The 27,744-nt window shown below is 38.2% G+C and overlaps 5 protein-coding genes across 10 annotated transcripts; 4 read left to right on the top strand and 1 right to left on the bottom strand.

Annotated features, from left to right (window-relative positions):
- The first annotated feature begins 76 nt into the window (after positions 1–76).
- LOC103320513 (branched-chain-amino-acid aminotransferase 3, chloroplastic-like) lies at positions 77–3,446 on the top strand. Of its 4 annotated transcripts, none has more exons than XM_008222200.3 (10): positions 77–363; positions 457–569; positions 684–861; positions 1,105–1,281; positions 1,365–1,496; positions 1,643–1,741; positions 2,134–2,250; positions 2,368–2,466; positions 2,903–3,015; positions 3,139–3,446. In XM_008222200.3, exons 1-10 carry the CDS (start codon positions 295–297, stop codon positions 3,254–3,256), a joined length of 1,215 nt encoding a protein of 404 aa, XP_008220422.1. In that variant the 5' UTR covers positions 77–294; the 3' UTR covers positions 3,257–3,446. The 4 variants fall into 4 exon arrangements, with proteins under 4 accessions (XP_008220422.1, XP_088901873.1, XP_088901875.1 ...); XM_089045747.1 differs by having other exon boundaries at positions 136–363; positions 1,084–1,281; XM_089045749.1 differs by lacking the exon at positions 3,139–3,446 and having other exon boundaries at positions 136–363; positions 1,084–1,281; positions 2,861–2,999.
- A 446-nt stretch (positions 3,447–3,892) lies between these two features.
- LOC103320512 (branched-chain amino acid aminotransferase 1, mitochondrial-like) lies at positions 3,893–6,991 on the top strand. Of its 3 annotated transcripts, none has more exons than XM_008222199.3 (10): positions 3,893–4,107; positions 4,537–4,610; positions 4,910–5,093; positions 5,193–5,369; positions 5,464–5,595; positions 5,681–5,779; positions 5,899–6,015; positions 6,198–6,293; positions 6,419–6,531; positions 6,720–6,991. In XM_008222199.3, exons 1-10 carry the CDS (start codon positions 4,030–4,032, stop codon positions 6,832–6,834), a joined length of 1,185 nt encoding a protein of 394 aa, XP_008220421.1. In that variant the 5' UTR covers positions 3,893–4,029; the 3' UTR covers positions 6,835–6,991. The 3 variants fall into 3 exon arrangements, with proteins under 3 accessions (XP_008220421.1, XP_008220420.1, XP_088901876.1); XM_008222198.3 differs by having other exon boundaries at positions 4,534–4,610; XM_089045750.1 differs by lacking the exon at positions 4,537–4,610 and having other exon boundaries at positions 3,967–4,107.
- Positions 6,992–11,009: 4,018 nt separating this feature from the next.
- On the top strand, positions 11,010–17,438 carry LOC103320606 (uncharacterized). The gene is made up of 4 exons (XM_008222315.2): positions 11,010–11,209; positions 11,293–11,514; positions 11,661–11,871; positions 12,295–17,438. Exons 2-4 carry the CDS (start codon positions 11,326–11,328, stop codon positions 17,148–17,150), a joined length of 5,256 nt encoding a protein of 1,751 aa, XP_008220537.2. The 5' UTR covers positions 11,010–11,209; positions 11,293–11,325; the 3' UTR covers positions 17,151–17,438.
- A 1,782-nt stretch (positions 17,439–19,220) lies between these two features.
- LOC107880427 (deoxypodophyllotoxin synthase-like) lies at positions 19,221–20,596 on the bottom strand. The gene is made up of 3 exons (XM_089046008.1): positions 20,162–20,596; positions 19,725–20,046; positions 19,221–19,513 (listed from the first exon to the last, which is right to left on the bottom strand). Exons 1-3 carry the CDS (start codon positions 20,524–20,526, stop codon positions 19,277–19,279), a joined length of 924 nt encoding a protein of 307 aa, XP_088902134.1. The 5' UTR covers positions 20,527–20,596; the 3' UTR covers positions 19,221–19,276.
- A 5,039-nt stretch (positions 20,597–25,635) lies between these two features.
- Positions 25,636–27,565, top strand: LOC103320511 (uncharacterized). Its single transcript, XM_008222197.2, has 3 exons — positions 25,636–26,069; positions 26,222–26,351; positions 26,506–27,565. The coding sequence occupies exons 1-3, from the start codon at positions 25,934–25,936 to the stop codon at positions 27,419–27,421; spliced, it is 1,182 nt and encodes a 393-aa protein (XP_008220419.1). The 5' UTR covers positions 25,636–25,933; the 3' UTR covers positions 27,422–27,565.
- The last annotated feature ends 179 nt before the right edge of the window (positions 27,566–27,744 follow it).

The raw sequence follows: 27,744 nt of genomic DNA, 5'->3' as shown, positions 1-27,744 counted from the left end.
TTTGTTAATTTGAATTTGAGGCCTGCCTGGCCCAGCCCAGACCAAATTGCTTTAACGGGTGATTTGCGTTTCCCACGGGTATTTGGTACGTGCCGGACAAACCCACCAAGACAAGAGGTGCCCACTGCCCAGTGATCCATGCCGAGCGATGTGATCAGAAGCCAGAGCCTCGTTGTCGTCCCGAAAAGCCTAACGAAATTTCCAAATTGCCCATCAAAATTTTCTGAAAAAGCTCTGCAATCTCTGCATGCGTAGGTGAAATGAGGTGACTCAGGTGAGAGACTGCCTAGAGAGATGGCTCCCAGCCTTGCAATATTTACTCTGCCGCATTATCTCTGCTCCGCCACCAACAATTACTGCAAGGCATGCAATTTTTTGAAGCAATCGTATTTTCTCAATTTGTATTATAAAGTTGGTATTATAAAGTTTGTCTTTGCGTTGCATGTGTTAATGCAGCAGCAGCAGCTGCTTCGACTGTCGCCGTCTTCGCTGGGCCCAGCGGCTTTGCTCGCCGGCTCCTCCACCACAAGCCTCCGAGCCGTTTCTCCATCTCATCATGCCTCCTATGGGTACACATACCGGACCAACCACCTTTACTTAATTCAACTAATCCATATCAAACCTTAATTACATTTCCGCTTGTTTCTGCTAATCAAATTCTTCTTCTTCTTGAAAAAGAACAGCCAAACGTCTGAATTGCCTGATACAACTTGGGATAACCTTGGATTCGACAAACCCATGTCAGCTGATTACATGTTTATCATGAAGAGTTCCGAAGATGGAAGCTTTTCAGATGGGGGGTTACAACGTTTTGGGAAAATCGAATTGAACCCAGCAGCCTGTGTCTTGAACTATGGCCAGGTTAGTCTTCTCGTTATATAACATGCCTTGCCCTTGCCCCTTATTTTATTAGTACCCACAATTCAATTTCTGGGTCTGATTTGAAACTTGGCACTATAGCTACTTTAGTGTTTCAACTTGATATTGATACATTCATCTTCTTACATAAAAAATATTTGATTTCTGTACATTATTATTCAGTCTGCATAGTTTTAAGATTAGTTTAATTTGTGCAAAGAAAAGTTCCTTTCTTTTTTTATTCAGGGAATAATTGAAGAATTGAAAGCCTACAAGAAGCCAGACAATTCTATATTACTATGTCGCCCAGAGGAACATGGGTTGCGGATGAGAGTGGGTGCAGAGCGCCTGCTTATGCCTGCACCAACCGTTGAGCAGTTTGTGGAAGCTGTCAAAGTTACTGTATTGGAAAATAGACGTTGGGTAAAGTTACAACATGTTTCTTCCTAAGACAAGTCCTCCTTCTGTTGTATGTTCTAGTCATTGTACTCAGTGCCTCTCTACAGGTTCCCCCACCAAATAAAGGCTTTCTACATATTCGACCGCTACTTATTGGGAGCGGACCCGTTCTTAGTCTTACACCAGCTCCAGAATTCATCTTTCTGATTTTGGTGACCCCAATTGGGGACTATTCTAGGGTAAATTGTTTAATTTATGTTCAAACTAATCTATGTTTTGGAGTTGTATTTTGTAAGCTGTAACCTTTCCCCTTTTGAAAAGGATTTTAAGTGGCAGGTACTCTAATTCAACTATAACACATTTTTCATTTCTATGATGGCGACAGGGAGGCTTAGAACTGATCAATTTGGTGGCTGAAAACGAAATCCATCGTGCAGTTCGTGGTGGAGCTGGAAGTGTAAAGGCCATAGGAAATTATGCTGCTGTAATTTCCACTTACCACTTATTCACATAGCGCTTAGTGGCTGTTCATCAATTGGTCTTCCTGTTGGCGCACTACGGTCATTTTGGCATTCTCACTGTTTAGCAATTCATAAAGAAGCTTCTGCTGATTGCTCGAAGCTGGCTACAACAAGTCTTGCTTTATCCGGGCTCTTATCATTTTCTATGACAAAATGAATTCAGTGTGTTATTTTTCTTTTTTCCGGATACAGAGGATTTTCTGTTTCATACAAAGCTATACAAGGAGATCTAACGAGGCTGAGATTATATATTGCTGTTTTGTTTAAGTTTCATTTCTGCATTCAAAATATGGTCATATCATATATGCATTCAATGATCAAGGACTGATATGAAACCCTTGATTTCTTTTAATAGATTTTGAAGGCACATATGGAAGCTAAAGCAAATGGTTTCTCTGATGTTTTGTTCCTCGATTCTGTTCACCGAAGATATGTTGAAGAGACTTCTACTGCTAACATTTTTCTCGTGAAGGTATGGTTGAAGCTCTGGCTTTGGTTATCAACAAATAAATGTTATGTGATTGTAGGCTATATATCATCTATTGAACCATAAGTCGGTTAATGTTTTTCATAAAAATGTAACTGATAGGATAAGATTATCTCCACTCCAGCATTGGGAGAAGGGACAGTTTTGCCTGGCGTTACACGTAAATGTGTAATTGAAATTGCTCGCAGCCAAGGGTATCAGGTATGTATTTTAGGTAACTAAAAAGGTACATAGCTAGGTCTCTCCTGCAATCCTTCGCCAACTGAAAGAGTACATTATTTTTTTGCTTTTCTGTTGGTCATCCTTCTTGTTTCTTACTTCTGTGAGCAGTCATCAATCGGCAATTGGCTCAGCTGGAACCACATGTTAATGTCTTGCTTGATAGGATAGATCATACTGTGTGTTTGGTATATAACCCAGCATATCATGTAGACACGTCTTTTTGCCAACTTCAAATTGTAGTTGGCGCCGCCATTCTGATGGTTACTTTTAACTAATCATTTCCCCCCCTTTAGATGATAAGTTGTCATTTGAATTTCTGTCATCAGTTAGCATAAATTCTATGATTGGTAACGTTTGTAGGATTTTCAAACAGGTCTGATTACTCATTCAGGCCTTTGCATCCAATACATGACAGGTTGAGGAACGCCTTGTGTCGGTTGAGGAATTATTTGAAGCTGATGAAGTCTTCTGTACTGGAAATGCTGTCCATTTATCACGTGTGGGCAGCATAACTTACCTGGGCAAAAAGTGAGTTTCTTATAATTTGGTTCCTTGATACGATGACGTCCATCCTTTGTTTATTACTTGTGGTCCTAACTTAGATGTCTTTAATTAGCTATTCCTAGAGCTAAGATTTCTCTGTTCTTTCAGGGTGCCTTACTGTGAATCTGGACCTGCTGTCGTGTCTCAGCAACTGCACCGGGCGCTGTTAAATATACAAATGGGTCATACAGAAGACAAGTTGGGTTGGACAGTGACCTTGAAGTAGGAAGGATTGATCACGGATGTTAAACAAAACTTCCAGTTGTGAGCATTAACAACAGCTCTGTAGAACGAATAAACACTGTTGTAGTCTAAATGTAAGCCAACTCCATATACGTCCTATAAAGTTGGACCACAGTTTGAAGTCTATTTAGCCCTTTTCAACTTTCATTTGTTAATTGCCAATTCAATCTCTAGATATCTTCCGATTACGATAAAGAAGAACATCATCTTTGGACTAGTTAGTCAAAGAAGCAACGTATCATTTTCAATACTCTGTATTTTTGTCCTTTTGGACCACAGAGGCCGTATTTAGAAGACAGTACGGCATGCCAAGTTCATGGATTTCTTTATTTTCGCCTGACCTGGCATCCTCAGCATTAAAAACGTGTTGTCGTATATAGTTCTCTGCTCCTATCTTCTTTGAAGGTTATCAGACTTGTCATATCCATCTCATTCTTATTGTTAAGTAAGTGATAACTCAAACAATGATAATTTTGTATATATATTATAATATTATTATATAGAAGGACCCTCCAAAATGGGATTAATGGCTACGTACTCTGTTTCCAGATCCCCCCATACCAATTTGGCTCTTTGTACCCGTATTTTTCTCACTTGCCGCTCTATTAATGTGACTCATAACCCATCCTTCTCTCTGTCTCCGTCTCTGAGTCTTATCTCTTTTGCTTTCAATTCTCAAATTCTATCTCCTGAGTATAGTCTAGGTTCATTTGCTGGGTGGGTTGTTTGAGAGGTCAAAGCAGGGAGACATCAGCCATGATTCAAAGGACAACCCGACTTCATAAGTTGGTTCGATCCATTGGAGTTGGTTCTTCATTATCTTCGTCATCCAAGGTTAATTTTTCAATTTCCTTTGTTTTTCATTTCCTCTGTTTGGTTTTTCATATCCCCTGTTTTTCTTTATTGTATTACTATACGTTGGTAAGCTCCTTTCTGTACTCTTAGCTATCGAAGTTCATTGATTCTGTTTATTTCAATATGTTAGTCTATAAATGAAGTCATGTTCTGCGCTTGTTTTATGATTGGCATAGTAATATTTTAGCCTTAATATTATGTTAGTCTGCAAGCAAAATGAGCAGCATGTGTAATGTTCATGGTGAGGAGCCTTGTGTAGTTACCCATTTTAAATTTCTTAATGCCTTTTCCTGAACTAGCTAACTTGTCGAAACCATTGTTTGAAAATTTAAGCAAGAGTGACAAAATATTACCCTGAATTAAGGAGGAGAAATTGATCCCTCTCTTTTTTTCTTTTCATATTAGCAGCTTAGAGTTCACCGTTGCTTTAGTTCTGTGGCTGCATCTAATGCGGAACAAGCATGTGAACAATCTGTAGAAAGGTAAAGGTAACTTCTGTGAATTTAAAAAAAAAAAAACAGTCCTTCCCTGTAAAATCAAGAATGCTTCGAGATTTGGTTGGTAGCTTGAGATTTTGGTAAATTATTGTGATAATTTAATTATAAAGGCTTGAAATAATTCTGAGATATTATAAAGAAACTCTTTTCAGCAGTTTGTCGGCAGCATTATTATCTAGCAAATAAAAAAGTTGAAAAATATTATTTAAATATTTAAAGTTATGGGGATATGTCTCTCAGCTCTGCTGGTGTGCCTTTTTATGTTTTCTGCATTATTTGTACAGCTATAATGTTAAAAAGAATGAGTATGCTGATGTGGATTGGGATAATCTTGGATTTGGTTTAACGCCAACTGATTACATGTATGTTATGAAATGCTCCAACAATGGCACATTTGAACAAGGCCAACTTAATCGTTATGGAAACATTGAACTCAACCCTGCTGCTGGAGTTCTAAATTATGGACAGGTAAGCAAATCTCCTCCACTCTTTCATCTTACAAATTTCATAGTTGGATTTTGTTTTGACCCCAAAAGAAATTCATGGTTGGGATTAAAATGTAAACAGGGTTTGTATGAAGGCACAAAAGCATACAGGAAGAAAGATGGGAATCTCATTCTCTTTCGTCCAGACCAGAATGCAATGCGGATGCAGTTTGGTGCAGAAAGAATGTGCATGCCCTCACCGTCCGTCGATCAATTTATTGATGCTGTGAAGCAAACAGTTCAAGCCAACAAGTGTTGGGTAATCTTTGTCTTTATTTTTGCATTGAAACTTAATTCATTTGCGGACAAATTTATTTACAAGTTTACAAATGTGTGCCGTGACAAAAAAACAGGTTCCTCCACCAGGGAAAGGGTCTTTGTATATTAGGCCTCTACTTATAGGAAGTGGTCCTATATTGGGTTTGGCTCCATCTCCTGAGTACACTTTCCTTGTATATGCTTCCCCTGTGAGGAACTATTTCAAGGTTAGCAATTCTTTTACAATACTCAAGCTTATTTTATCAGCTTTCAAATTTAGGAAGATTTATATGCTTTCTGTTCTTTCAATAGGAGGGCTCTGCACCCTTGAATATATACGTCGAGGAGGAGTATGATCGTGCCTCTCGTGGGGGAGCTGGAGGTGTCAAAAGCATTACCAATTATGCTCCAGTAAGCAAAATAACTCATATGCTTAGTTATTTTGAGTAAAGGGCTTTGCTAAGACTTGTGTATTCAAGTTTCATGGAAATAAGTGTGACTTCCTGTTATAATTTGTACTTCATATGTAGGTTTTGAAGGCACTACTCAGAGCTAAAAACAGAGGATTTTCGGATGTTCTGTATCTTGACTCGGTAAATAACAAAAATTTGGAGGAGGTCTCTTCTTGCAACATTTTCATTGTGAAGGTATTGTTTTAGCTCTTTTTACTATACTAGGCACCTCGTTTTGTTTACAATTTTATTATAAAACTTCCCATGAAGCTTTTGTAACCTGTTGAAGTTCTTATTCTGCTTACTCTAAATCTTCAGTTTTGTACTCAGAATTGGCTTAGCATAGGTCTCTCATGCATGTAATTTCCATGTTTTAGGGCAACCTTATTTCAACTCCGGCTGCAGTCGGGACGATTCTTCCAGGAGTTACTCGAAGAAGCATTATCGAAATTGCTCGTGATCTTTGTTACCAGGTGATCTTCTATGCCAGTAAAACCACACCATTTTTTATTACAAGAAAAGAAAAGGAAACAATTAGTCAACTAAAAAACTTATCCCTTATGATCTGATTCTAACACCGGCCCCCAAAATGTGTTAGGTTGAGGAACGTCCTATTCCGGTGGATGAATTGAGTGAAGCTGATGAAGTGTTCTGCACAGGAACTGCTGTTGGGGTTGCCCCTGTGGGCAGCATTACTTGTCACGGCAAAAGGTGCTATTATAGGATCATCCAGATTATCATTTTTTAAAAAGAACAAAAAATTATCAAATTTATTTTGAAAAGAAAAAAGATTGGCAATTTGGCACATGCAGCTCTACAAAATTGTGCGACTCTTATTGCAAAGTTCATGTAGGAATATTTCTAACTTGCTTTAGCTCATGCAATTGGCTCATATGCAGGATGGAGTATAAAACGGGCGCTCAGACTGTGTGCACACAACTTTACTCAACCCTCGTTGGAATTCAAACGGGTCATATTGAGGATAAGAAAGGCTGGATTGTTGAAATTGAATGATATCCCATATCAGATTTTACAGTGGAATAAGATGTACAAAATTATATTCACCCACCACACTTTACCAAGCCATATGTACAGGCCGTCTCGGACTGCAGAACTACTGTGTGCCATTTTTATCAGTTATTCAAATCTACAACTTGCACCTAGTGTTAAATCTATCTTTGATTATTCATTAAACAACAGCCATAATCGATATCAAAATTTGATCTCGATAGAAATTACTCAATTAGTATATTAACTCCTAATCTTTGATAAATATCATGTCTAAAAAAATATGCATTGGTCCCCATGGAAATAAAACCACATTATACTTGAACCTCGGAGGCTTAGAGTGGTTAAGAGAGTTCTTTTTGCTGCTTTTGGTTTAGTTTAAGTGGTGTGGGAGAGTGAGGTAACGAGTTAGAATTAAGATAAGCCAAAAATTCGATTCTCTCTGATATAACCAAGAAAAGAGAGCCACATTGCTAATTTGAACACTTTGATTAACGTTTGATTTATCTACCAAAACTTGAAATAGTTATATTTAAAGCACAAATTAAAGTTGAGCTTTAAGAGCATTTTCAGCAAGGGGCCCAAGGGGAGGGCTGGGGGGGGAACCCAAAATGGTGTTTCCAACAACAAAAATCTGCCAGGGCAAGGTGTGGGGCCCAATAACTGGCTGAGCACCAAAACTCGTTTTGGCGTCGCGTTAGGTTTAAATTTTTAACATTGTCGCGCGTTGCTTAAAAAAATTGACGCGCCATGCCCCCAACGGGTCTATTCCACGTGGTGGCAAGGGTCGTCGATCCATTTTCTCGAATCCAATGGCAGCTATTTTTCGCCAACAAAAAAATGAAAAAAATCGAATCGCCCCCAACGGCTTTCTTCCACGTGGCTCCTTCAGGCTCTCCGATCTCCTTTTCCAGCAATCCAACGGCAGCTAATTTTTTCCCAAATAAAAAAATGAAAAAAAAATCGAACTTTTTTATTAAAAAAACCCAAAAAATACTGAATTTTTTTTTCTATAAATACCAACCAATACTCTTCACTTTTAACACCAACTCCTCATACATTTTCTTTTCCTTCTACTATTATTCACTTTCTACTCAATATTTTTTTCACTTTCAAGTTGTATTTTTCTAGAAAAATTTATGGGTTCTTCTAGTGAAACTGGAGGGGCATGGAGCATCATGGAAGATGTTAGCTTGTGTGAGTCTTGACTCCACATTAGTCATTGTCCCGTAACGGGCAATGAGATGAAATTCTGTCATATGTGGAAAAAAATTCATCAGGATTTTTGTGAAAAGGTAATTAGTTTAGACCCATACGGAAATTGCATTATCTAGTAGGTGGAAAATTCTTAATAAAGAGTTGGCGAAATGGAGAGATGCCTTGACAAAAACGATGGACAACCATAGAAGCGGGGAAAACCTTATCAGTGAGGTAAATTATTTGTAATTTTTGTTTTATTAATTTCTATGTCATATTAAATTTTATTTAAATGTTTCTTGCAATTTATATATTTTGTTAATATTTCTTGTATTTCCAATATTAATATGAATGTTTGTTGCAATATTTATATTTTGTTTTGCATTTCTAATAAATTGGTAAAGTTTCTTGTATTTCCATTATTATTATTATTATTTTTATACTTGTTGCATTGCCAATATTTTTTAAAGTTTCTTGCATTTTCATTTTTTTTTATATAAAGATTATGCAAGCACAAATATTTTTTGGTGCTACTGGGTAAGGCAAAAAAAGTTTCAACCATACCTTATGTTGGGAGGTGGTGAAGAATTATAAGAGATTCCAAATTATTCCAATGGGTCCGACGGTGGTGTTGAACGAGACGCCACTCTATGAGATACGGGCATCGGATTCACCTATGGATTCCCCGATAAGTCAAGACTCACCTATCGAAAAAGAGTCAAGACCTATTGGGAGAAAGGCTGCGAAGGCGAAGAGAAGGAGTAATTCTACCAAGAATGCATCTAAATTTTTGGCGGACATTTCAAAGATACAAGCCATGAGAATTGAAATGGACATGAAACAATAAGAGTACGATAGGGCAATGGAACTAGAATATGCAAAAGAAAGGGAGTATGTACGCCAACAAAAGGAGTATGTACGCCAAAAAAAGATTAAAAAAAAAGAATCGGGAAACTATGGCCATGGATACAACCCATATGTCCCCTGAAACAAAATAATATTGGAAGATAGAACGAAGGGATGTTATGAGACGAAGACTTTTTCGTGACGATGGACCTAACAACACGGATTGGTTAAATGATCAAAACCATTAAGTTAGTTTGCTTGCCTTTCATTTCATTGTATTTTTTGTTTTGTTTAAAAAATTAGTGGAAATTCATGTATTTTATTTTATGAGTTGTATTGATTTTCTTTTAGTGAATGAAGAAAATATTCAACAAAATTCCTTTTTATTCAAAACATTTCATACATAAAAAGCAAACCACAATCAAAGTATAAAAAATAAACAAACCACAACTAAAGCATAAAAAGACAACAAAGCATAACTAAAAATACAACACTTCGCTTTATTGCCTTTCACCACCCACAAATGCATGTATCAAAACCAGCAACTGCTTTGAGGATGATGCTTTTCTGCCCTTTCCGATTCCCATAATCCCCCTGCCAAGCAGTTGGACAATTTTTCCATTGTCAGTGCATGCAATCAATGCTACCAATCATTCCAGGAAATCCACGAGACTCAGCTTTTTGTAGAAGCCGTTGCAGTCCTCGAGCGTAGGTCCGCAGGTAGTCCATGGTGTACAAATTTTCCACTGCATCACAAAATCGCATAAAGCTCTCCAAAATAGTGGACTTCCCCATCCGGGCAATTTCATCCACCTGATCAGTAGATGACCCATACGCCAACATTCGTATCACAGCTATGAACTTTTGCTCGAGAAACAGCCCCAAATTTCCAGCACAATTTTTCTTTTGAACAAAGTAGTCATCATAATTGCAAATATCCTGCATGACTTTATTGAACAAATGGGGTTGCATTCTATATTTTGCTCGAAAATGAACATCAGAGTATAGAGATTGTGGGATAAAATAATCTTCCAGAAGATTCTTACCCCGAGAATGTCTATGTCTATCCACATTCGATACCCGACCTTCTCATAAACCACGGCGGCTCTGGTTTTCTTCCTCCAGCAAAGCAAAGGCTATGTCAAGTTGCTCATCTAGTTCTCTCTGGGCCTTTTTGCTTACAGCTCTTCTACGCATTCTTTGTCGCCTTTCTCGCTCTTGCCTCTCCAAAACCTCTTCCATGTCTGCCATTGAGAATGGAGAATGAAATCTAAAATCTGAGAAATGAAATCTAAAATATGAGAAATGAAGATGTAGATAAGATATGGTGTGAGAGGTATAAGCTGAGCCTCTGGTTTTATAGAAAAATTTAGGCATATAGAGATGACACATGACCCAATTTTAGAGGGTGAAAATCTTATCTGAAATTTGAAATTTGAAACCGAACATTTTATCCGATATGAATAGTATTGACACGTAGGAACCGAAAAATCTTATCCGAAAATATTATCTAAATTAATTGTTTAAGTAAACAAAGTTGTGAAAAAAACAAAAATATGAATAGTATTTGCCATGGTAAGCTTAAATTGCTGGAAACACACTTTACTGGGGGTTAGGGCAGCCACTATTTACGTGAATAGTAGCTACCCTAGGGCTCCCCTTGCCATGACAAGAGGCTAACTGGTGGAAATGCTCTAAGAGTAATTGGTTTTTGTTGATTCTTAAATGTATCAAATCTTCGTGGTTGAGTCAAATCATGTCCCTTCCATGCCCTCAACTGAAGTGGTTGAAAATACAATACTAATAGTACACTCTAGTGAATTAATGTTTTTCTTCTGGCCATTCATTAATTTCTTCTAATACGGAATTTAGTTTTTATGCTGACTGGCAGTAGGAGAAAAACAAAACCAAAATGCATAAATTCCTTGGGGAAGAAGAGTAACAGTAACCAAACTAGTGTTTCCATGACCAACTAGAAGAGTGCTTTTGAAAAAAGGCGTCAAAAGCTCAGTTGGGCCCTTTATCAATGAGGATACGAAGTAAAAATAGATAGTCATGTCAAACGTCTTTCATGCAGATACAGAAACATCATTGCATGATCTTCCTTCTCTTAATTAACCTGCCACCACTTTCTCCAGGCAACCCCAGCCATGTAAAACCTACCCATTACTCATTATGAAATTTGCAACAACCCATATCTTGCCTTTTTGTTTTGTTTCTAATTTGCGCAGTCGTCATATTAATTTCTCTCTCTGAGAACTCTCCAAAGCAAAAACCCAAGCTGCCTCATTTTTCTGCCAGAGCTCCAAAAGACCAAAAGTTTGAGATTTCTGAGCAGGTTTTTCTCTCTGTCTTCCTTCTTATGAGTGACTATTCTCACGTTTTACTATATTTTTCTCATTTTTTGTTTGTAATTGTTAGCTGGTTTGCCTGGTACGCCAGTGCAGAGCAACCATGGCGGCGAGCCATAGAAATGAAGAGTTGCGTTCTGCTAAACTTCACATAGAAGAGATAAGGACTAAAAAGTTCTCTATTGGGAAGAAAGAACCAAACCCCTTAACCCTCGACCTTCATCATGCGGTCACCAGTTTATCTGCGGAACTGTACCAGAAAGACATCCATTTCCTGATGGAGCTCATACAGGTCTTTTGCTTCTTTTTCTTTTTGTTTTGTTGAAGAAAGTTTCAATTTTTTCCTTTCTGGTCAAAACTTCAACGAACTTTATAAACAATGTTAGGCTTCTGTTTTTATTTTTCGCGACTTTTTTCTTCGTGGGTTTTTATTTGTAGAACGCAGAAGACAATGAATACAAAAAAGGGGTAGTACCAACGCTGGAATTTGTGCTGACCAAGAAAGACATAACTGGGACTGGAGCACCAGCTACTCTGCTTGTTTTTAATAATGAGGTTGGCTTTTCCAGGAAGAATATTGATTCCATCTGCAGCATAGGCCGTTCTACAAAGAAGGGAAAGAGGCAGCAGGGTTTTATTGGAGAAAAAGGTAAACTATTAACAAGCCCTATTTCATTTTAAAACGCTTATATTACTTTTTAAGTTGAGATTCCTTATCATGAAATTATTGCAAGGAGAAAAACAGAGTATGTATTTCCTGCATTTCACATCTTGATCTAGAAAAATGAACAGGAATGAAGGAATCTCCTTATTGACTTCTGCCTCTGTGAATTAGGAAGTTTTTGAAGTCTAGATCTTCTACTAAGTTGTTGCCTTCAGATGCACACTTGCAGCTTGTCTTGAATTTATAATAAATGTTCCCATTGTAATCAGAGCTAGCTAAATTCTTTTGGAAAAAAAAGCTAACATTTTGAGTTGCATGCTTACCTTCCTTATTAGTTGGAGTTAACAATAGGTGCCTTCTGAACATTGGTTATCAAGTTGAATTCATAATACCAATGTTTGCTTGCAGGAATTGGATTTAAAAGTGTGTTTCTTGTGAGTTCACAGCCTCATATATTTAGCAACAGATATCGGGTCAGATTTACGGAAGAACCAAACCAAGATTGTGGTATTGGCTATGTAGTTCCTGAATGGGTTAGTGGAAAACCTCATTTATCAAGCATATGTGATGTATATGGTGTCAACAAGATCTTGCCAACAACTACGTTTATTCTTCCCCTGAAGCCTGACAAGGTGGAGGCTGTTAGAGCACAGCTGTCAGAGCTTCACCCAGAGATTCTCCTGTTCTTATCCAAGGTAAAGCGGTTATATGTACGTGGTTGTGATCCTGAAGAAGCTGATGACGTCTCTACAATTTCTATATTTAGTGAGACTGAACATATGGATTTGAGCGATGAAAGAGCCAATTCTCGTGTTGTGCATCTTTCAGTAAAAGAGAAAAAGTGTGATACTGAGTTGTGCAAGTATTACTTGTGGAGAGAGGCATTTCCAGTAAAACCTGGGAATCAAGTTAGTATAAGGATGGATGTGGAGAAATGGGTGATTACTCTTGCTTTCCCGTTTGGAGAAAGACTGAGAAGGGGAACGTCTTCTGTTGGTATATTTGCTTTCCTTCCTACAGCAACGGTCACAAACTTCCCCTTTGTAATTCAAGCTGATTTCATCCTTGCTTCTTCACGAGAATCTATACTGTTGGACAATGTATGGAATTTGGGAATTCTTGATTGTGTCCCATCAGCCTTTGTAAATGCTTTCCAGTCTTGTGTAAGAGAACTTCAACTCTTTCCTTCTGTGGATCAGACATTTCAGTTTTTACCTGCCCAAGATTCAGCAATTCCCGTGTTCAACAACTTAAGAGAGTCCATAAAAACTAGTTTGCGATGTCTACAGATAGTGCCTTCTGAAATATTTTCTGGTAAGAGTTGTTTATTCCTGACGCCTGAACAAGCAGTTCGGGTCTCGCCACAATTCAGGGACCTAGTCCTTCAAATGGAAAGTGAAGGGGCTATTTCAAGCAATTCATCTTCATTGAAGAAGGTCTTGCATTCATCTCTGGACCTCGAAAAATACAGTGCAGTTCTGGACTTTCTGGATGTGGCAGCTGCTAGTGGTCATTGGTACACAAAATGCATCAGATCCTGCAATATTGTGTTGTTATCTGATGAGGTATATGTTGAACTACTTGGTTTTATTGTTGATAATGAGAAAAGGTTTGCAAAAGGTATTAAGACCATACCTCTTATTAAATACATCAATAGCGAAGGAAACTTGGAATTGTGTACAATTGCTGAAACCACAACAGGGATTCCAGGGACACTGAAGGTTCGATATGCTATGGAGCTGGAGCTTCACACTTGGCTGAGCAAGTGCAATATGGAGTTTGGATGTCCTGGTGTGTATTTCATTCCCAATAGCACACAGAAAGCTCTATTAAAGAACAAACCAATTTGCAGAAGGAATTGGTCTGTCAGGAATTGGCTTGGCCAAGCAAGAGTGTCTTCTTGTTCAGCACACGGTTATGCTTCATTGCTTCAGAATCATGTATCAGGTGAGGAACCAAATCTTGCAGTTGCATTGTCCAATTTCCTTTATCACACCCACAGGAAAGGCTTCCTTGATGATAATAGCATATCTGATATTTGTCGAAGGATCCCAATTATTGATGGGGCTGACCATGTTAGAACGCAAAGAACCGTTACTCTTGTCCCTGCATTAGATAGCAAATGGATGAAGTTGTTTGGACCTCAAAACCCATTTGTGGAACAAAATTACGTTGATATAGGGTATGTTTATTCTAAAAGTAGTCTGTTTCTGGGAGAATCTACGCCTGAGAAGGAGCTTCTTCATTTTATTAGCAAGCATTGTAAAGCTGTGGACTTACCGGAGTTGTGTCCTCCAGATGTGGTGCTACAGATAGCATCTCGTGAACTGTCAAGTGAGCAGGCCTTTTTGCTACTCGATTGGATCAGATTACTTCGGAATAAAGGTTCACCTTTACCTTTGATTTTCATTGAAAGCATTCGAGATGGAAAGTGGATGAAGACATATTCAGGTTATGTTTCTCCAAGAAAGGGCATTCTTCCAGATGAAACAGGGAAAGCTATTATTGATATGATGAAGGATGTTCTGAAGGATGCCCCCATTTTAGACCTGGAATTTTATATGAATCGAATCAATCTTTATCAAGATGAATTGAAATTTCTGGGTGTGGGACTTGGATCAGATGATGTGCGGAGGCTGGTTGCTAATTGGTTAAATTCCCTTGCTTCTCCTGGAATGAACAAACTGTGCACGTTTGCTTTGCTGACTTTCATTAATTTTTGTAGAGGAAGAAATATGATTGATGAGGACTGGTTGGATGTTGTGAAGGATAAGAGGTGGGTGAAGACTCATCAGGGTTATAATGCTCCCAAGGGATCTATTCTTTTGCCATCTGAGATAGAAGCTGAAACCTGTTTAAAAATTACAAATCTTCCTATTGTTGATCAAGCATTCTATGGAAGCAGATTAGGTTCTTTCTTATCAGAATTAAGGCTACTTGGAGTTACATATGGTCTGGAGGAGGTGCAAAAATCAATTGCAGAGAATATGACTTCAAATCTGTCTTCCCTGACTGGTAGTTGTGGTTTGTTGATTCTTAAATGTATCAGATGCTTGGGATCTGGAGCTGCTGGCTTGATTATAAAGATTAAATGTAAACCTTGGATAAAGACAACTATGGGTTTTAAAACCCCTTCAGAAACTGTTCTTCCTGATCCAAGATGGGGTGCTTTGTTCACTGCTCTTCAGGTCCCTGCCATAGAGGAATCATATTATGGGGATGCAATTAGGCATTTCACTGATGAGTTGAATGCTATTGGAGTGGTGGTTGATTCTACCGGAGCAACTAAGATGATAGGTGCTCGGTTTAATTCCCTACTGTCTTCTTCTAGCTTAGCTCCTGCCACAACGATGTTGTTGTTAGGTTGCATCAGAGAGCTGAGTCAAAATATGTCTTTACAGTGCTCTGAACTGAAGTGGTTGTTGTGTGAGAAGTGGTTGAAAACACGTCATGGTTATAAGACACCTGGTGAATCAATTATTTCCGGCTCTAATTGGGGACCGATCTCATTTTTTGTTGATCTTCCTCTCATAGATGACGCACACTATGGTATTGCCATATATAAGTTCAAGGATGAACTCCAGATGTTGGGTGTCATCACGGATTTTGAACGAGGAGCTCCATTTGTTGCTAAAGGTCTCCACAGCCCAATTCAACCTGAACTACTTGCTGCAGATGGTATGATATCATTGTTGGAGTGCATCAAGCATTTAAGGTCCAGGTCTGATGATGAACCTTTACTGGGTGACTTACGGCAGAACGTTGCAGAAAGCAGGTGTTTGAAGACCATGAAGGGTTACAAAATTCCACAAGAATGTGTTCTCTTTGATCCAGCATGGGAAAGTATTCTTAAGAGGTCAGATGCTCCAAGCATTGATGAATCTTTTTACGGAACTAGCATTTTTTTGTCCAAGAATCAGTTGAGAGATATTGGTGTGAAGGTAGACCCATTGGATGTTTGTTCTCTTCTTTCTGGGCTTCTTTTGTCACTATCAGACAGGGGTGTAATTACAAGGATTTATGGCTTCCTGAACAAGTTCCAATGGAGTCCGAAAGATCAAGATAAATGCAACTTTCAGGTGTGGATACCTGGCTCAAAGGGTACAGGTGTATGGGCTAATTCTCAGGATTGTGTACTTCATGATAGGAAAAATCTGTTTAGCTCCCGTTTGTTCTGTCTTGAGAAGTTTTACAAGAAAGGGCTCCTTCCCTTTCTTTCTTCAGCCTTTGGAGTTGCAGAAAATCCTTCCATCAATGATTACTTGCAGCTATGGAACTCATGGGCTCTGAGGGATAACGGTCAAGTAACTGTTGCAGAGTGCTGTTCCTTTTGGGAGTTTGTTGTAGACAGCTGGAATCAACAGGTAGAAGATATTCTGAAGCGGAACTTGACTAAATTACCTGCCACAATGGACACGGTTGATGAAATATATCTGGTGAGCAGAGAGGAAGTATTTATTGCTGATGACTTGCAACTGAAAAAGATTTTCTCCAGCTCTAATAAGGTTCCTCTGTTTGTGTGGATTCCCAAGAGTATAAGCGAGTGTTATATTACTCCAAAAAGACTACATGCAATTTATGAAATACTCAGAGTTAGAAAGATGTCTGAGTCAGTTGAGTGCAATGTGAGCAGCACGCTATCATTTGAGCATTGTGAAAAGGTTGATCCAAGAGAGAGATTAATTGGGAGGGGTTTAATCAAAATTATTCTGGGTTTTCTAGCTGGTCCTGAGGTAAATATGCCAGTAAAAGAGAGACACGAGGTCGCTAGATCGATAGTTGTACTGTCTGTGTACAAGAGTGACAAACCGATTCAAGTCTGCTATCAACTAAAGCCATCTGCAAGTACAACAGTTGAAGTGGAAACATTAAAGCTGGTTCTTTGGGAGAAGAATTCTCCGCATTTGCTCATTGATGAATTAGGCTATGAGGATGGGAAAGATGATCTGGAATTTGTTGCTTCTTTTGCTGATGAACTCGCTCGAGGACTGTTAGCACAGGTGAGGCCTACTGCAGCAGATGCTCTGAGCAAGATTATCCAAATGGGGTATATGTTCAATTTTAATGAGAATGAAGTGGAGTTTTTGCTGGTGAAAGACAATTTGGAGTTACTTGTGGAGGATGTTAAGTTTCTTGATTCTGCATTCCTCTCATCAAGAGAAACTACTGTAACTGCTGTGTATCGAAAGCGTGCACATAAAAAGTTAGAGCAATTAGGCCCTTCCACACCAATGCCTGCATGCAAGAAGCAGCGTCGGTTATAAAGGGGCATTGATCCTGTGGCTCTTTTTTCTTTGGTTCATGGCTTGAATTATCAGAACCATAAAGTTTTATTTTGAATGTGTTTTGGTAGAATCCTCGTGTATATACGGGATCTGATGTCTGGCATGTAAATCTTTAGAATGTTGATCCTCTCCTTGGCTAGTTTACTTATGTTTGGCTTTTAATCCAAGGATATGGTTATGCTTGTCATGGCTAATGGATGAAATGAACTGTGAGATGCCCCTTGTATTGTTATAACTTATATGAATATATCCTGGCATGAGCCTATATATCCTGGTTCTCACAAAGTTCCATATTTCTCAACTCTTTCTTTCTTTATAATTTGCTAGCTGGGTTTGTTTGGAACGCATGTTGAGTAAGCCGTTGCAGTGCAGAGAAACCATGGCAACCCCCACAGATCAAGCCTTAAATGATGTGCTGCTAAACTTCGCATAGAAGAGATTCAAACGCTTCACCATGCGGTCACTAGTCTCTCTGCCAAACCAGCAGGCAGCAGCATATATAGCCATCCATGCATTAATTAAAGGTAATCTAATCGGCCTATACAAATGAATATACCTCCACCAGTTACACCATGTTGACCCAGAAATGGTTTGTGGAAGTGGAACTCTCCCACCTCATCATGCATATGCAATCAAAGTTTTGCCTATGTTTTTCTTTTTTCCAGCTATTGGGGTAGTGGATAGAATGAACTAAGTAAAAATAGCACTAAATTCCTGTTTTTTTTTTTTTTTTTCTTTTTTAAAAGGGTAACTCCGCCCTTGCCTACTACAACCCTTTGTATACAACTTTTCTTCACGTGCTAGTCACGTGACCAATTTCGCTAGAACCATACAGTATACAACAATCATAGACATAGAGCTAAACCCATGACATACAATATACATCTTAACTAATCAAACATGTAATGGTGTAAAAGTTGACAACTTTGAAGGTTGGTTTGCATTTGACAAAACAAAAATGAGAAGGAAATACAGTTGAGTTGCGTGGAGATACAGCTAATTGACTTGGTGCATATGAGTTGTGTGCCATCAAATTAAAATATACATTACTTTGTAAGTTATGGTCAAAAACAGAGAGTAAATAACAAATAGCCTGGAGAAGGAAGTGGGCTTGAGCTGTAGCCTGTGTGGATGTGAGAATATCAAAGATTGTCCAAAAAAAAATAGTACTACTTAATGTTGTTGAAACATGTAGGTCCATTCAAGATTGGAAATATATGGATCGACCAGAGGCATCACAAAATCTTCGTATCTATTATATTATTACTCTGTTCATGCTTTATTAGTGGAAGCCTTAGCGTTTCTACTTCTGTGTTTTTAGAAATTTGTTTTGTGTTGCAAATTTCAAATGCTATGTTTTTCAAACTCTTTGCATTTTAAATGTATTCAGTAATTAAATTATTTTCCTCGTCTCTCACAATCATTTCTCATGTGCTACCTTAATTGAAGTGACCTAACATGGATGTGATACGTTAAAACATGGTGCATAAGAGATGAATTGTGAATATCTGATGCAAATAGTGGAATTCATAATGTGAATGGTAACTACTAATAGTAGAAGTCTGATGTGAATAGTAACAGCAAATAGTAGAATTCTGGTGATGGTTGGCCGGAATTTGGTGGTCGGAATAGTGATTCTGGTTTAGGAGAGGGAGAGAAGAGAGACGACAGTTTCCCCTCCAATGTGTTGGTAAAGTGACACGTTATTCTCATTGCTTCACAAGAGAGTGTTCCGTTTATTAATATTTATCACATTGAAAATGGCATGCCAGTGCTTGGTTTTTTCATGTTAATGATGTTTGATTGCACATTCTCTTCTACATGAGATGAGAGGTCTTTTTTATTTTTGCTTTCTTGTATCAAAGATTTCGCATATAAATAGTAGTCTCCCAAAGTAAGTAAGAGGGCAAGGTTGCGTCCTCTTTCTATAACATATAACTATAACAGAGTAGGGAATGAGAGAACCGATAATTAGAATGGGGTTTTTCACACACACAATCAAGATGGAAGAGAAAGGAAAAAGAAGAATTTACATGGAAGAGAAAGGAATAAAACCAAATAGACAACTAACTCGATCGGAGCGATCCGTGGACCAAAGAAAATGATCAAATGGCACAATATGCCTTTGCGGCATACTCAGTTTCACTGAGGTCTTTCTGTGCTCTAAGAAATTCTAGATGTTTGAAAGGCTTATACCTTAAGGGGTGGTCCTTGTCCACAAGCTCATCTGGTACATGTATCACCCCATCATGCAGTGAAAACAGTCCGAACGAGTATCTCACCTCATTTTCCTTCAATGTCACTCTATGTCTACACGGTCGAACTCGATCGTTGCTCCAAACCTAGGCCAATCAAAGCATGCAAATATCCTTAGCCTATTGTGGATTGCTTCTCACATATGGCTAGATTTCTAATAATAAATTTCAACATTCTTCGAATAACCGAGCATCTTGAACAAACGCTTATAAGCAGAAGTAAGCAGAAGTGTTCCTGTAAAAGAGTCTCAAACGAGCTATAAATAAAGCATGAACAAAGTATTATTTGGTGGCAAACCTGAAATACGTCTCCCGCCATGAATATCACGGATGAAGGCAGAGGATCAAAAACTACCCACTCATCATTCTTTGTATTGATCTCCAGACCATTGACATGATTTTGATGGAGTATGGAGGAAAAGGTCTTGTCCGTATGACTGCGTAAACCCACATCAACTCCAAGTTTCTTGGGTTCTTTGTATTTTATAAGCCGGAGATAGTAAAAAGTCGATCGGAAGTGATCGTCATGGTACTTTTCTACAGCATAGTTTTCAAATACCATTCTTGTCGCAGCTTCATCTATCTCCGCCATCACTTTTGCATACAAGTCAGCAGTCTCACTGCGCCACAAGAACAAGTGTATTAATCTTGTAAACAAACTAATAAGCTATATATATATAATATAGTTGTAAATCGAACTTGGAAGGCAAACTTGTATGTAGAATAAAATTATACCGAAATTGGTCGTTTCCATTTGGCCAAAAAAGATGTGTGAATTCCTGAGTTTCTTGAGGGTTTGTGCCATTAATAATTCCAAAGGTATTCTGCCCAGAACGGGAAGTTACGTAGCCAGCACGTAAAGGGTTGTCAGGAGTATCGACGGGGAAATTAAACAACTCGTCAAATGCATTAAAGATGGTTTTGTGAAGTTCCGGAGGAACTTTGCTGGGTAGGATTGCCATGAAACATCCGAGCTCTTCCAGCGCCCGACAAACGTCTTTGCGTGCTAAGAGCCAAGAGCTTGTCCCCGGCTTCAGGCGGTCCGCTTTCGAGAAATCTACCACTGGAATCCTGGCCACAGTTTGGGAACTCATGTTCATCTTTTTTCTTCTTGGTTCTCTCACTGGCTGTATACGAGACTCTGAGGGCTCTAAGCATAAAGTAGTGCAAGATGCATGTACTAAAAATGATATTTAGATTTTTTTTTTATTCCTCAAACCTTGTCCAAAAAGGCCAGGATGAAAAAAATAATAATAATCAAATGACAGAGTGGTTGGCATTTCATCAAGCAGGTGGTGAATGGGCCATGGTGGACGTTTGTTGGGTCCGCCACTGTCGATAAGCTGAGGAGTGAGTGATTGATATGTCAATGCCAAAACCACTTTTCATTTGTTTAATTGATGTGATTTTAAATGGTTGCTATATAAATGTTACAATAGAGTGTGTGTGTGCGCACGCTCTTAATATGATACGATAACCCAATTCAGTCCAGCCACTTGTTACAACTCTTTTTTTTTGGGCTGTCTCTTGCCTACCCAGTACCAGCCCAATCAATATGGGCCCATCAAAACAAACAACCACTCGCTGCAAGAATTCTATAGTTCGGACTCGCCCCTTTTCTTTTCAATTTTCACCTTAGCATGTGTATGTGTGTTTCTAGAATGCTGATCTCCAATGCATTGGCAAAGTGAAATATTATGAAGAGTTTTTAGGTTCAATGGTCCCTGAATTTTGATTCGATTAGCATTTTGGTCTCTCAATTTTCAAAATCATTCTTGTGGTTCTTCAACTTCCGTTTCGTTAGGACCAAATGTCATATCGTCAGTTTTGTCAATTTTCTGTCAAAAATAACCATGTGATGCTCACGTGGGGATTAATTGAGGGATAAAAACGGAAATTACTTGGGTCAGGATATATGTGGAGCAATTCCTACTTGGCTCATGAAATTACTTGGCTCACTAGATGTATATGAGGTTTTGAGGGCTCTAAGCGTAAAGTAGTGCAAGATGCATGTACCAAAAATGATATTTAGTTTTTTTTTTTCTTCCTCAAAGCTTGTCCAACAAGGCCAGGATGACAAATAATAGTAATAATCAAGTGATAGAGCCGTTGGCATTTCATCAAGCAGGTGGTGATTGGCCCATGGTGTCGATAAGTTAAAGAGGATTGTCAGCGGGGCCCTAACCCGGTCAACAGAACCCTTAGGCCTCCAATCTCGTTTCAGCTGTCAAGGCTTTCTAGAGCAAGCGTTGGGCTCCACCAGCCTGGGCAAGGCCCAAAATAAGATTTTTGTAGGTTAGATGACTTAATGCTGACATCATTGTGACATCAGCAATTAATTTAAATAACAAAAAAATTGAAGGAAAAAAAAACCCAGAAATTTCAGAAATTTTTATATTATAAATACTTAGCCATATTCTTCACTTCCCACATCAAAACTCTATACAAATTCATCTCCTCATATCTTATGTAAATAGTGGTTGTTCTTGAATTGTCATGGCAACGGGTAGAAAACCAACAAAAAATTGATAGGGCAGGGACTATTCATGTAAATAGTAATAGTCATTGTTTCCCCTTACCTTTTGTCATAGCAAATAAGTGAAAAATGCTATAAGGAGTAAGTGATTGATGTCAATACCAAAACCACTTTTTATTGTTTAATTTAATGTGATTACTATATATATATATATATTTGATAGCTATCTTTATTTTTTTTGGGAGAAATTTTAGGATTGCATTCATAATTCAACTAAAAAAATCACCATCCACAAAGGGTCATTACAATAACGGCCCTCAAAGTGAAAACAGTGGCTTCACTTTGAGGGAGGAACATAAGAGGGGAGAGGGGAGAAAGAACAATGGCTTTCTCGCCCCTCAAAGTGAAAATAGCTATAGAGGAGAGGAAGCTTTAGAAAGTGACTCTTTGGACTAGTCTCTTAGCCATCTATCTCTATAGCATCCCGCAATTCCTGCTCCTTCCCGTCCTTCTTTTGTTTCTTGATAGCACAGAAAAGAGACTGTTCTTGGTCCTTGGTCATCCTTTGTCCTCTTTCGATAATACCATAGATGCTATTGGTCCTGATCTTCGATTCAATCTGGGAAGGGTTTTTTGAGAGAAGGGGGGCTAGAGTTTGGGAGAGCTTCTACAATGAGGAGTTAAAGGGAGGGGTTAAAGTGAGGAGACCGATCCAACCGTCAAAACATTTAAAATATTTAAGTCCCATGATTTCTTTACATTTGTTGATGGTGAGATTTGAGCTCCTCAAATAACCTCCTCACTTTAAGCCCTCATTATAGCCTTTCCGAGAGTTTGATATTAAGTTTGGGCTGTCTCTTCTAAAGCCCATAGAATTTTTCAAATATGATTAAAATTTGGCTTGTAGATATGGTTGCAAACAATGTAATTTCTACTTTGAATATAAAAAATATATCTCAAATGGGAGGATTAGTTAGATAATTATTCAAAAAATGATAATTGCTAAAATGTTATGTGTCAATTATTTCAGCTAAACTTGTTTACGTAATCATTTCACCAAAATTTTGAAATTTCAGTTGGCAAACTGGAAAAAGTCACCAACTTTGAATGTCACATAATAAACCAGAGAAAATTTAAATTGACGCCTTCACAATATCTAAAATTGATGCTTATTTGCAGAGTATAGACCTAAGAAAAACTGTTCATGCATCATGCACGACTGAACACATTGGAAAAACTCTCTGCATTTGGCATTTGGTCATGGAGATGAAGTTTCAGCATATGCTTCCATTTATGGTCATTGGCTGCAACGTGTATGCACCAGCACTGCATATATAGCCAGCCATGCATTAAGTAGAGATAATCTATTGGCCTATACGAAAGAAGTATTTCTCTACAAGTTACACCATGTTGACCCACCCAGAAAAGGTTTATGGAAAGTAGAACTCCCACATCATCATGCATATGCAATAAAAGTTGTGCCCATATTTTTCTTTTTTCTTTTAAGGAGCTGTTGGTGTAAAATGAACTAATTTTTTTGACTAAATTTCGTAAAAGTAGCAGTAAATTCCTGTTTTTATAACGGTATCTCCGCCCTTGCTTACAACGGGTGTATAGAAAATTTTCTTTACGTGCTAGCTACGTGACCAATTTTGTAGAACCATATAGTAAGTATACAGCAATTGTAGACAAATAACTAAACCCATGACAGACAAATAATCAAACATGTAATGGTGTAAAAGGGGTTGACAACTTTGAAGAATGGTTTGCATTTGACAAAACAATTGAGTTGCGTAGAGATACAGCTAATTGACTCGGTGTATGTGTTGTGTGCCATCAAATTAAAATATACATTACTTTATAAGTCACGGTCAAAAACAGAGAAAGCAAATAACAAAGAGCCTGGAGAAGGAATGGATGTGAGAATTGCAAAGATGGTCAAAAAAATATACTACTACTTGTTGAAATATGTAGGTCCATTCAAGATTGGAAATACACGGATCGATCCACCAGAGGCATCACACAATCTTCATATCTATTATATTATTGCTCTGTTCATACTTTATTCATGGAAGCCTTAGCGTTTCTACTTTTGTTTCTTTAGAATTTTGTATTGTGTTGCAAATTTCAAATGCTATGTTTTTCTCACTCTTTGCATTTCAAACTCCTGATATAAAAACATAAACTCAATATGTTAAAACATGGTACGTGTGAGATGAATTTTTACGACCTTAAATGACTAGCAACAATTGATATAAGTTTAACTTTCGTATTCACGAACATAAATGACTATCAACTGTTAATCTATATAGGACATGAGAATGAATTGGGAAGAGGCAGAGCGGCGCACACAAAACGCGACGCTTAGTAATAAGAAGTTAGTCGGTGCAGATTGGTAGACATGATGAGGAATGTGGTGAGATAAGCCGCTGGGTTACCTAAGCTTTTTATGCATGGCTGCGCGATTTGCTTGATTTTCTTCTGTGAAGCACTCGCATAACAAAACCTGAAGGGACAGGACAGAGATGACCAGCAAACAAAAGGACAAAGGTCAAGCAATGACGACATACTGATTTGACGCTTTGCCCCCACCAACTCTAATTATTCATTGCATCTTCATAACGTCTGCATTTGAATTTCATGTTCACTTTTGGCCTCCCATTACACAGTGCTCTATGATTAATTAGTTTACTTACAAATTAATTACCCTGCAATTCTTATGTAGTTTTGCCATTCTAGTTGACTTGGAAATTAATTTGCATGTCATTCCAAATTACAAGTCTAGAAGTTATCTCCGTCTAATTTGACTGACATTAAAAAAAAAAAAAAAAAAGGAAAAAATATAAAATGTTTTAGCACTTTGTAGTCAATTACATAAAAATACCATATTAGCAATTTAATTTGCGCAAGAAACCCCACGTGGCACCACACATAAAGATAGCTGCATGGTCGGGGTCACTAGCAGTGGAAACTATCCTCTAGGGTGTAGGGCAGTCTTAGGCCCCTACGCAATAAGTGTACTTTTTTCTTTTTCTTTTTTCTGGGGATCGAACAAATTAACCATCAATGTCATCAAAATGGTTTCTAATTGTCTTGCCTTCTTCTTCTCTTGTTGGTCATTTGGTCACCTACCAAAAAGGAACATGTACACTAATTTCCACTCAGTTTCAATCTCTGTTAACGGCTTGTCATTTTGCTTCTAGAACCCCCTCTATAGGTTTTCTCTTTTTTTTGGTTAAAACCAAGAGGCTGACTTTTAGTGATGGAAATAAAGGGAGAAAAGCAACGTACTAATTTACCAAAAAGACAGAAAAATAAACAAGAAAAGAAATGTGAGTTGAGTAATCGAATTACAAACATGTTTTACATATGTATTAAGGATAATGCTTTCTTACTAGCCGCATTTAAGTAAGGATGATCGTAGTAATGAATTGTCATATTATCTGAAAAGAGAATATGTTTAAATAGTATCTCTATACCACTGTGTACTTCACGTATTTTGTGAGTGAATATAAATGAAAATTGTGAATTAATTATAATAATATGTACGGTAATATTAGATATGTCCTTAGATGGGGTTATTTATAATACAGAGCCAAAATATTAATGTATGTATGTCCCAGCGTACTAGACGGTGAGGATGTCGTTAGAATTTGTAGTTCCAAGAAGAACAGCAATCCTGATGTGATGATATAAATAAAAGGCATGATTCTGGACTAAGAAAGACAAGAAGAAAATCCTTGCTTCCATTCTGGCACACTCATTTCCTTCCAATTTTCTATTCAAACTCACACTTCTTTTTGCCACACCCTTTTTAAATTCCACCTGGCCCCTTTCCGGGAACCATGCTTATCCCCTTTTTCATCACACTTTACAATTAACCTATTTAATCTCTCTCTCTCTCTCTCTCTCTCTCTCTCTGTGTGAAAAGTTGTTAATATTAATTAATGTGGATTAATAATTGTGTAACTATCCTATATAGTATATCAAGGTAGCTATTAGCTCAATTAGGTTCCAAGAAGAAATTAAGGATGGGGAGAGCTCCTTGCTGCGACAAAGCCAACGTGAAGAGAGGACCATGGTCACCTGAAGAAGACACCAAGCTCAAGTCTTATATCGAACAGCATGGCACCGGCGGCAACTGGATCGCTTTGCCACAGAAGATCGGTACCTCTCTCTCTCTCTCTCTCTCTCTCTCTCTCTCTCTCTCTCTCTCTCTCTACCTTCCTCTTCTTTATACTTAATGTCAAATTAGAGTTTACTTGTTACATGAAATCGGTTATGTTTAATTTGTTTAGTTTTTTTATGAATGAATTTAGGGCTTAAGAGATGTGGGAAGAGCTGCCGGCTTAGATGGTTGAATTATCTCCGCCCAAACATCAAGCATGGAGGGTTTTCTGAGGAAGAAGACAACATCATTTGCAGCCTCTACATAAGTATTGGAAGCAGGTATATACACTTAATATTATATACATAGTTAGATTAATTACATTGTTGCAACTAATTTCCTATATTTAGCTATATATAGCGAGGGCCTAAATTCATGATACAAATAAGGGTTTGTTTAATATATTTATGAATATATATGTATATATGTATATAGGTGGTCTATAATAGCGGCGCAGCTGCCAGGAAGAACTGACAACGATATAAAGAACTACTGGAACACAAGGCTGAAGAAGAAGCTTCTGGGCAAGCAGCGTAAAGAACAACAGCTGGCTCGCAGATCATCATCCGGCCTGATCAAACAAGACATCAGAAGATCATCAGGGAGTGGCGGTGGAGGGAGTAATTCTCATCCCATGGTTCCGGCAGCAGATGATCAAAGCCCATACTGGCCAGAGCTGCCAGTGCTTGCAGTGCCAACAGTCCTACCTTACTCCCCATCAATTCAACAACATCAACATCAACAACAGCAACAGCCTTGTTTCAACGACCATGCATCCATCAGAAAACTACTCATCAAACTTGGAGGAAGGTTTAATTCAGATGTTCATCATCACGATGACACAAATGTTCAACCCATCCAAGATGGGCCCACAATTAATCTTCAGTTCCCACCAGCTCTTGACTCTGCTCAGCAAGTTTATGAGCAACATTCTTCTGCTCCTGTGGCCTTGATCAGAAACAGCAATGACATCATGGTCAGCTCTCATCATCATCAATTTGAACAAACCCAGTACATGGTCAACAACAATACAGACGACATAATTGGAGATGGTATGCACATGTTTCAAGGGCAAAATGGTAATTACGTGACTGATCAGCTTAAGGAAATGGTGTACAACAACATGAACCCACAAAGATTAGATGCGCTGGAGTTCCTGTATGGGGAAGACATGATGATGGTTATGAATGGTGAAAGTATTGGGTGGGGTGAGATGCAGCTGGTTTGTCCTCCTACACATGTGGCCTCCTCCTCAGTCGACGGCGGCAGCTATGAGCAGCAGCGATTGGTGCCTCAAGAATTATGTGGTTTCAATAACGGGTTGAGTAGCTATCCTGCAGGGGTTCAATAAAATTAAAAGTGATGACCATCTTGTACATTTGATTGTAATAATATAATCAGAGATTTGGTAGCAATAGGGGAGGTGGGAGTTAATGTTTTGTAGGAAAACCCTAATAAGAAACCCATTCAATGATATGTCTGATTTTTCTCTCCATGATTATTGTCCTGGTAATTGATGGTTACTAGCTATATATATACTTCTCCTTTGTAATTTTCATGCTGAATTTCTTCATTAATGTTGTTGAGTTAGGGGACTTTGGAGCTCGAAGCTTGCTAGCCCTCTATTTAGCAATATTACTTTGTGCACATTTGATTCATCATCAACTACATATA

This window comes from Prunus mume, linkage group LG2 (assembly GCF_029339155.1).
Source record: "Prunus mume cultivar Tortuosa linkage group LG2, ASM2933915v1, whole genome shotgun sequence".
Classification (NCBI taxonomy): Eukaryota; Viridiplantae; Streptophyta; class Magnoliopsida; order Rosales; family Rosaceae; genus Prunus; species Prunus mume.
Note: the sequence above shows the minus strand (reverse complement) of the source record. Positions and strands in the feature narration are given on the sequence as shown.

Coding starts and splice junctions, on each gene's coding strand:
- LOC103320513 (XM_089045747.1), top strand. CDS start 295: ATGGCTCCCAGCCTTGCAATATTTACTCTGCCGCATTATCTCTGCTCC. Junction 2,467..2,902: donor CTCGCAGCCAAGGGTATCAG/GTATGTATTTTA, acceptor AATACATGACAG/GTTGAGGAACGCCTTGTGTC. Junction 3,016..3,138: donor ATAACTTACCTGGGCAAAAA/GTGAGTTTCTTA, acceptor CTGTTCTTTCAG/GGTGCCTTACTGTGAATCTG.
- LOC103320512 (XM_008222198.3), top strand. CDS start 4,030: ATGATTCAAAGGACAACCCGACTTCATAAGTTGGTTCGATCCATTGGA. Junction 5,596..5,680: donor CTGTGAGGAACTATTTCAAG/GTTAGCAATTCT, acceptor TTCTTTCAATAG/GAGGGCTCTGCACCCTTGAA. Junction 6,294..6,418: donor CTCGTGATCTTTGTTACCAG/GTGATCTTCTAT, acceptor AAAATGTGTTAG/GTTGAGGAACGTCCTATTCC.
- LOC103320606 (XM_008222315.2), top strand. CDS start 11,326: ATGGCGGCGAGCCATAGAAATGAAGAGTTGCGTTCTGCTAAACTTCAC. Junction 11,515..11,660: donor TCCTGATGGAGCTCATACAG/GTCTTTTGCTTC, acceptor TTTTATTTGTAG/AACGCAGAAGACAATGAATA. Junction 11,872..12,294: donor GGGTTTTATTGGAGAAAAAG/GTAAACTATTAA, acceptor GTTTGCTTGCAG/GAATTGGATTTAAAAGTGTG.
- LOC107880427 (XM_089046008.1), bottom strand. CDS start 20,526: ATGAACATGAGTTCCCAAACTGTGGCCAGGATTCCAGTGGTAGATTTC. Junction 20,047..20,161: donor AATGGAAACGACCAATTTCG/GTATAATTTTAT, acceptor CTTGTGGCGCAG/TGAGACTGCTGACTTGTATG. Junction 19,514..19,724: donor TGGCGGGAGACGTATTTCAG/GTTTGCCACCAA, acceptor TGATTGGCCTAG/GTTTGGAGCAACGATCGAGT.
- LOC103320511 (XM_008222197.2), top strand. CDS start 25,934: ATGGGGAGAGCTCCTTGCTGCGACAAAGCCAACGTGAAGAGAGGACCA. Junction 26,070..26,221: donor CGCTTTGCCACAGAAGATCG/GTACCTCTCTCT, acceptor GAATGAATTTAG/GGCTTAAGAGATGTGGGAAG. Junction 26,352..26,505: donor TACATAAGTATTGGAAGCAG/GTATATACACTT, acceptor ATATGTATATAG/GTGGTCTATAATAGCGGCGC.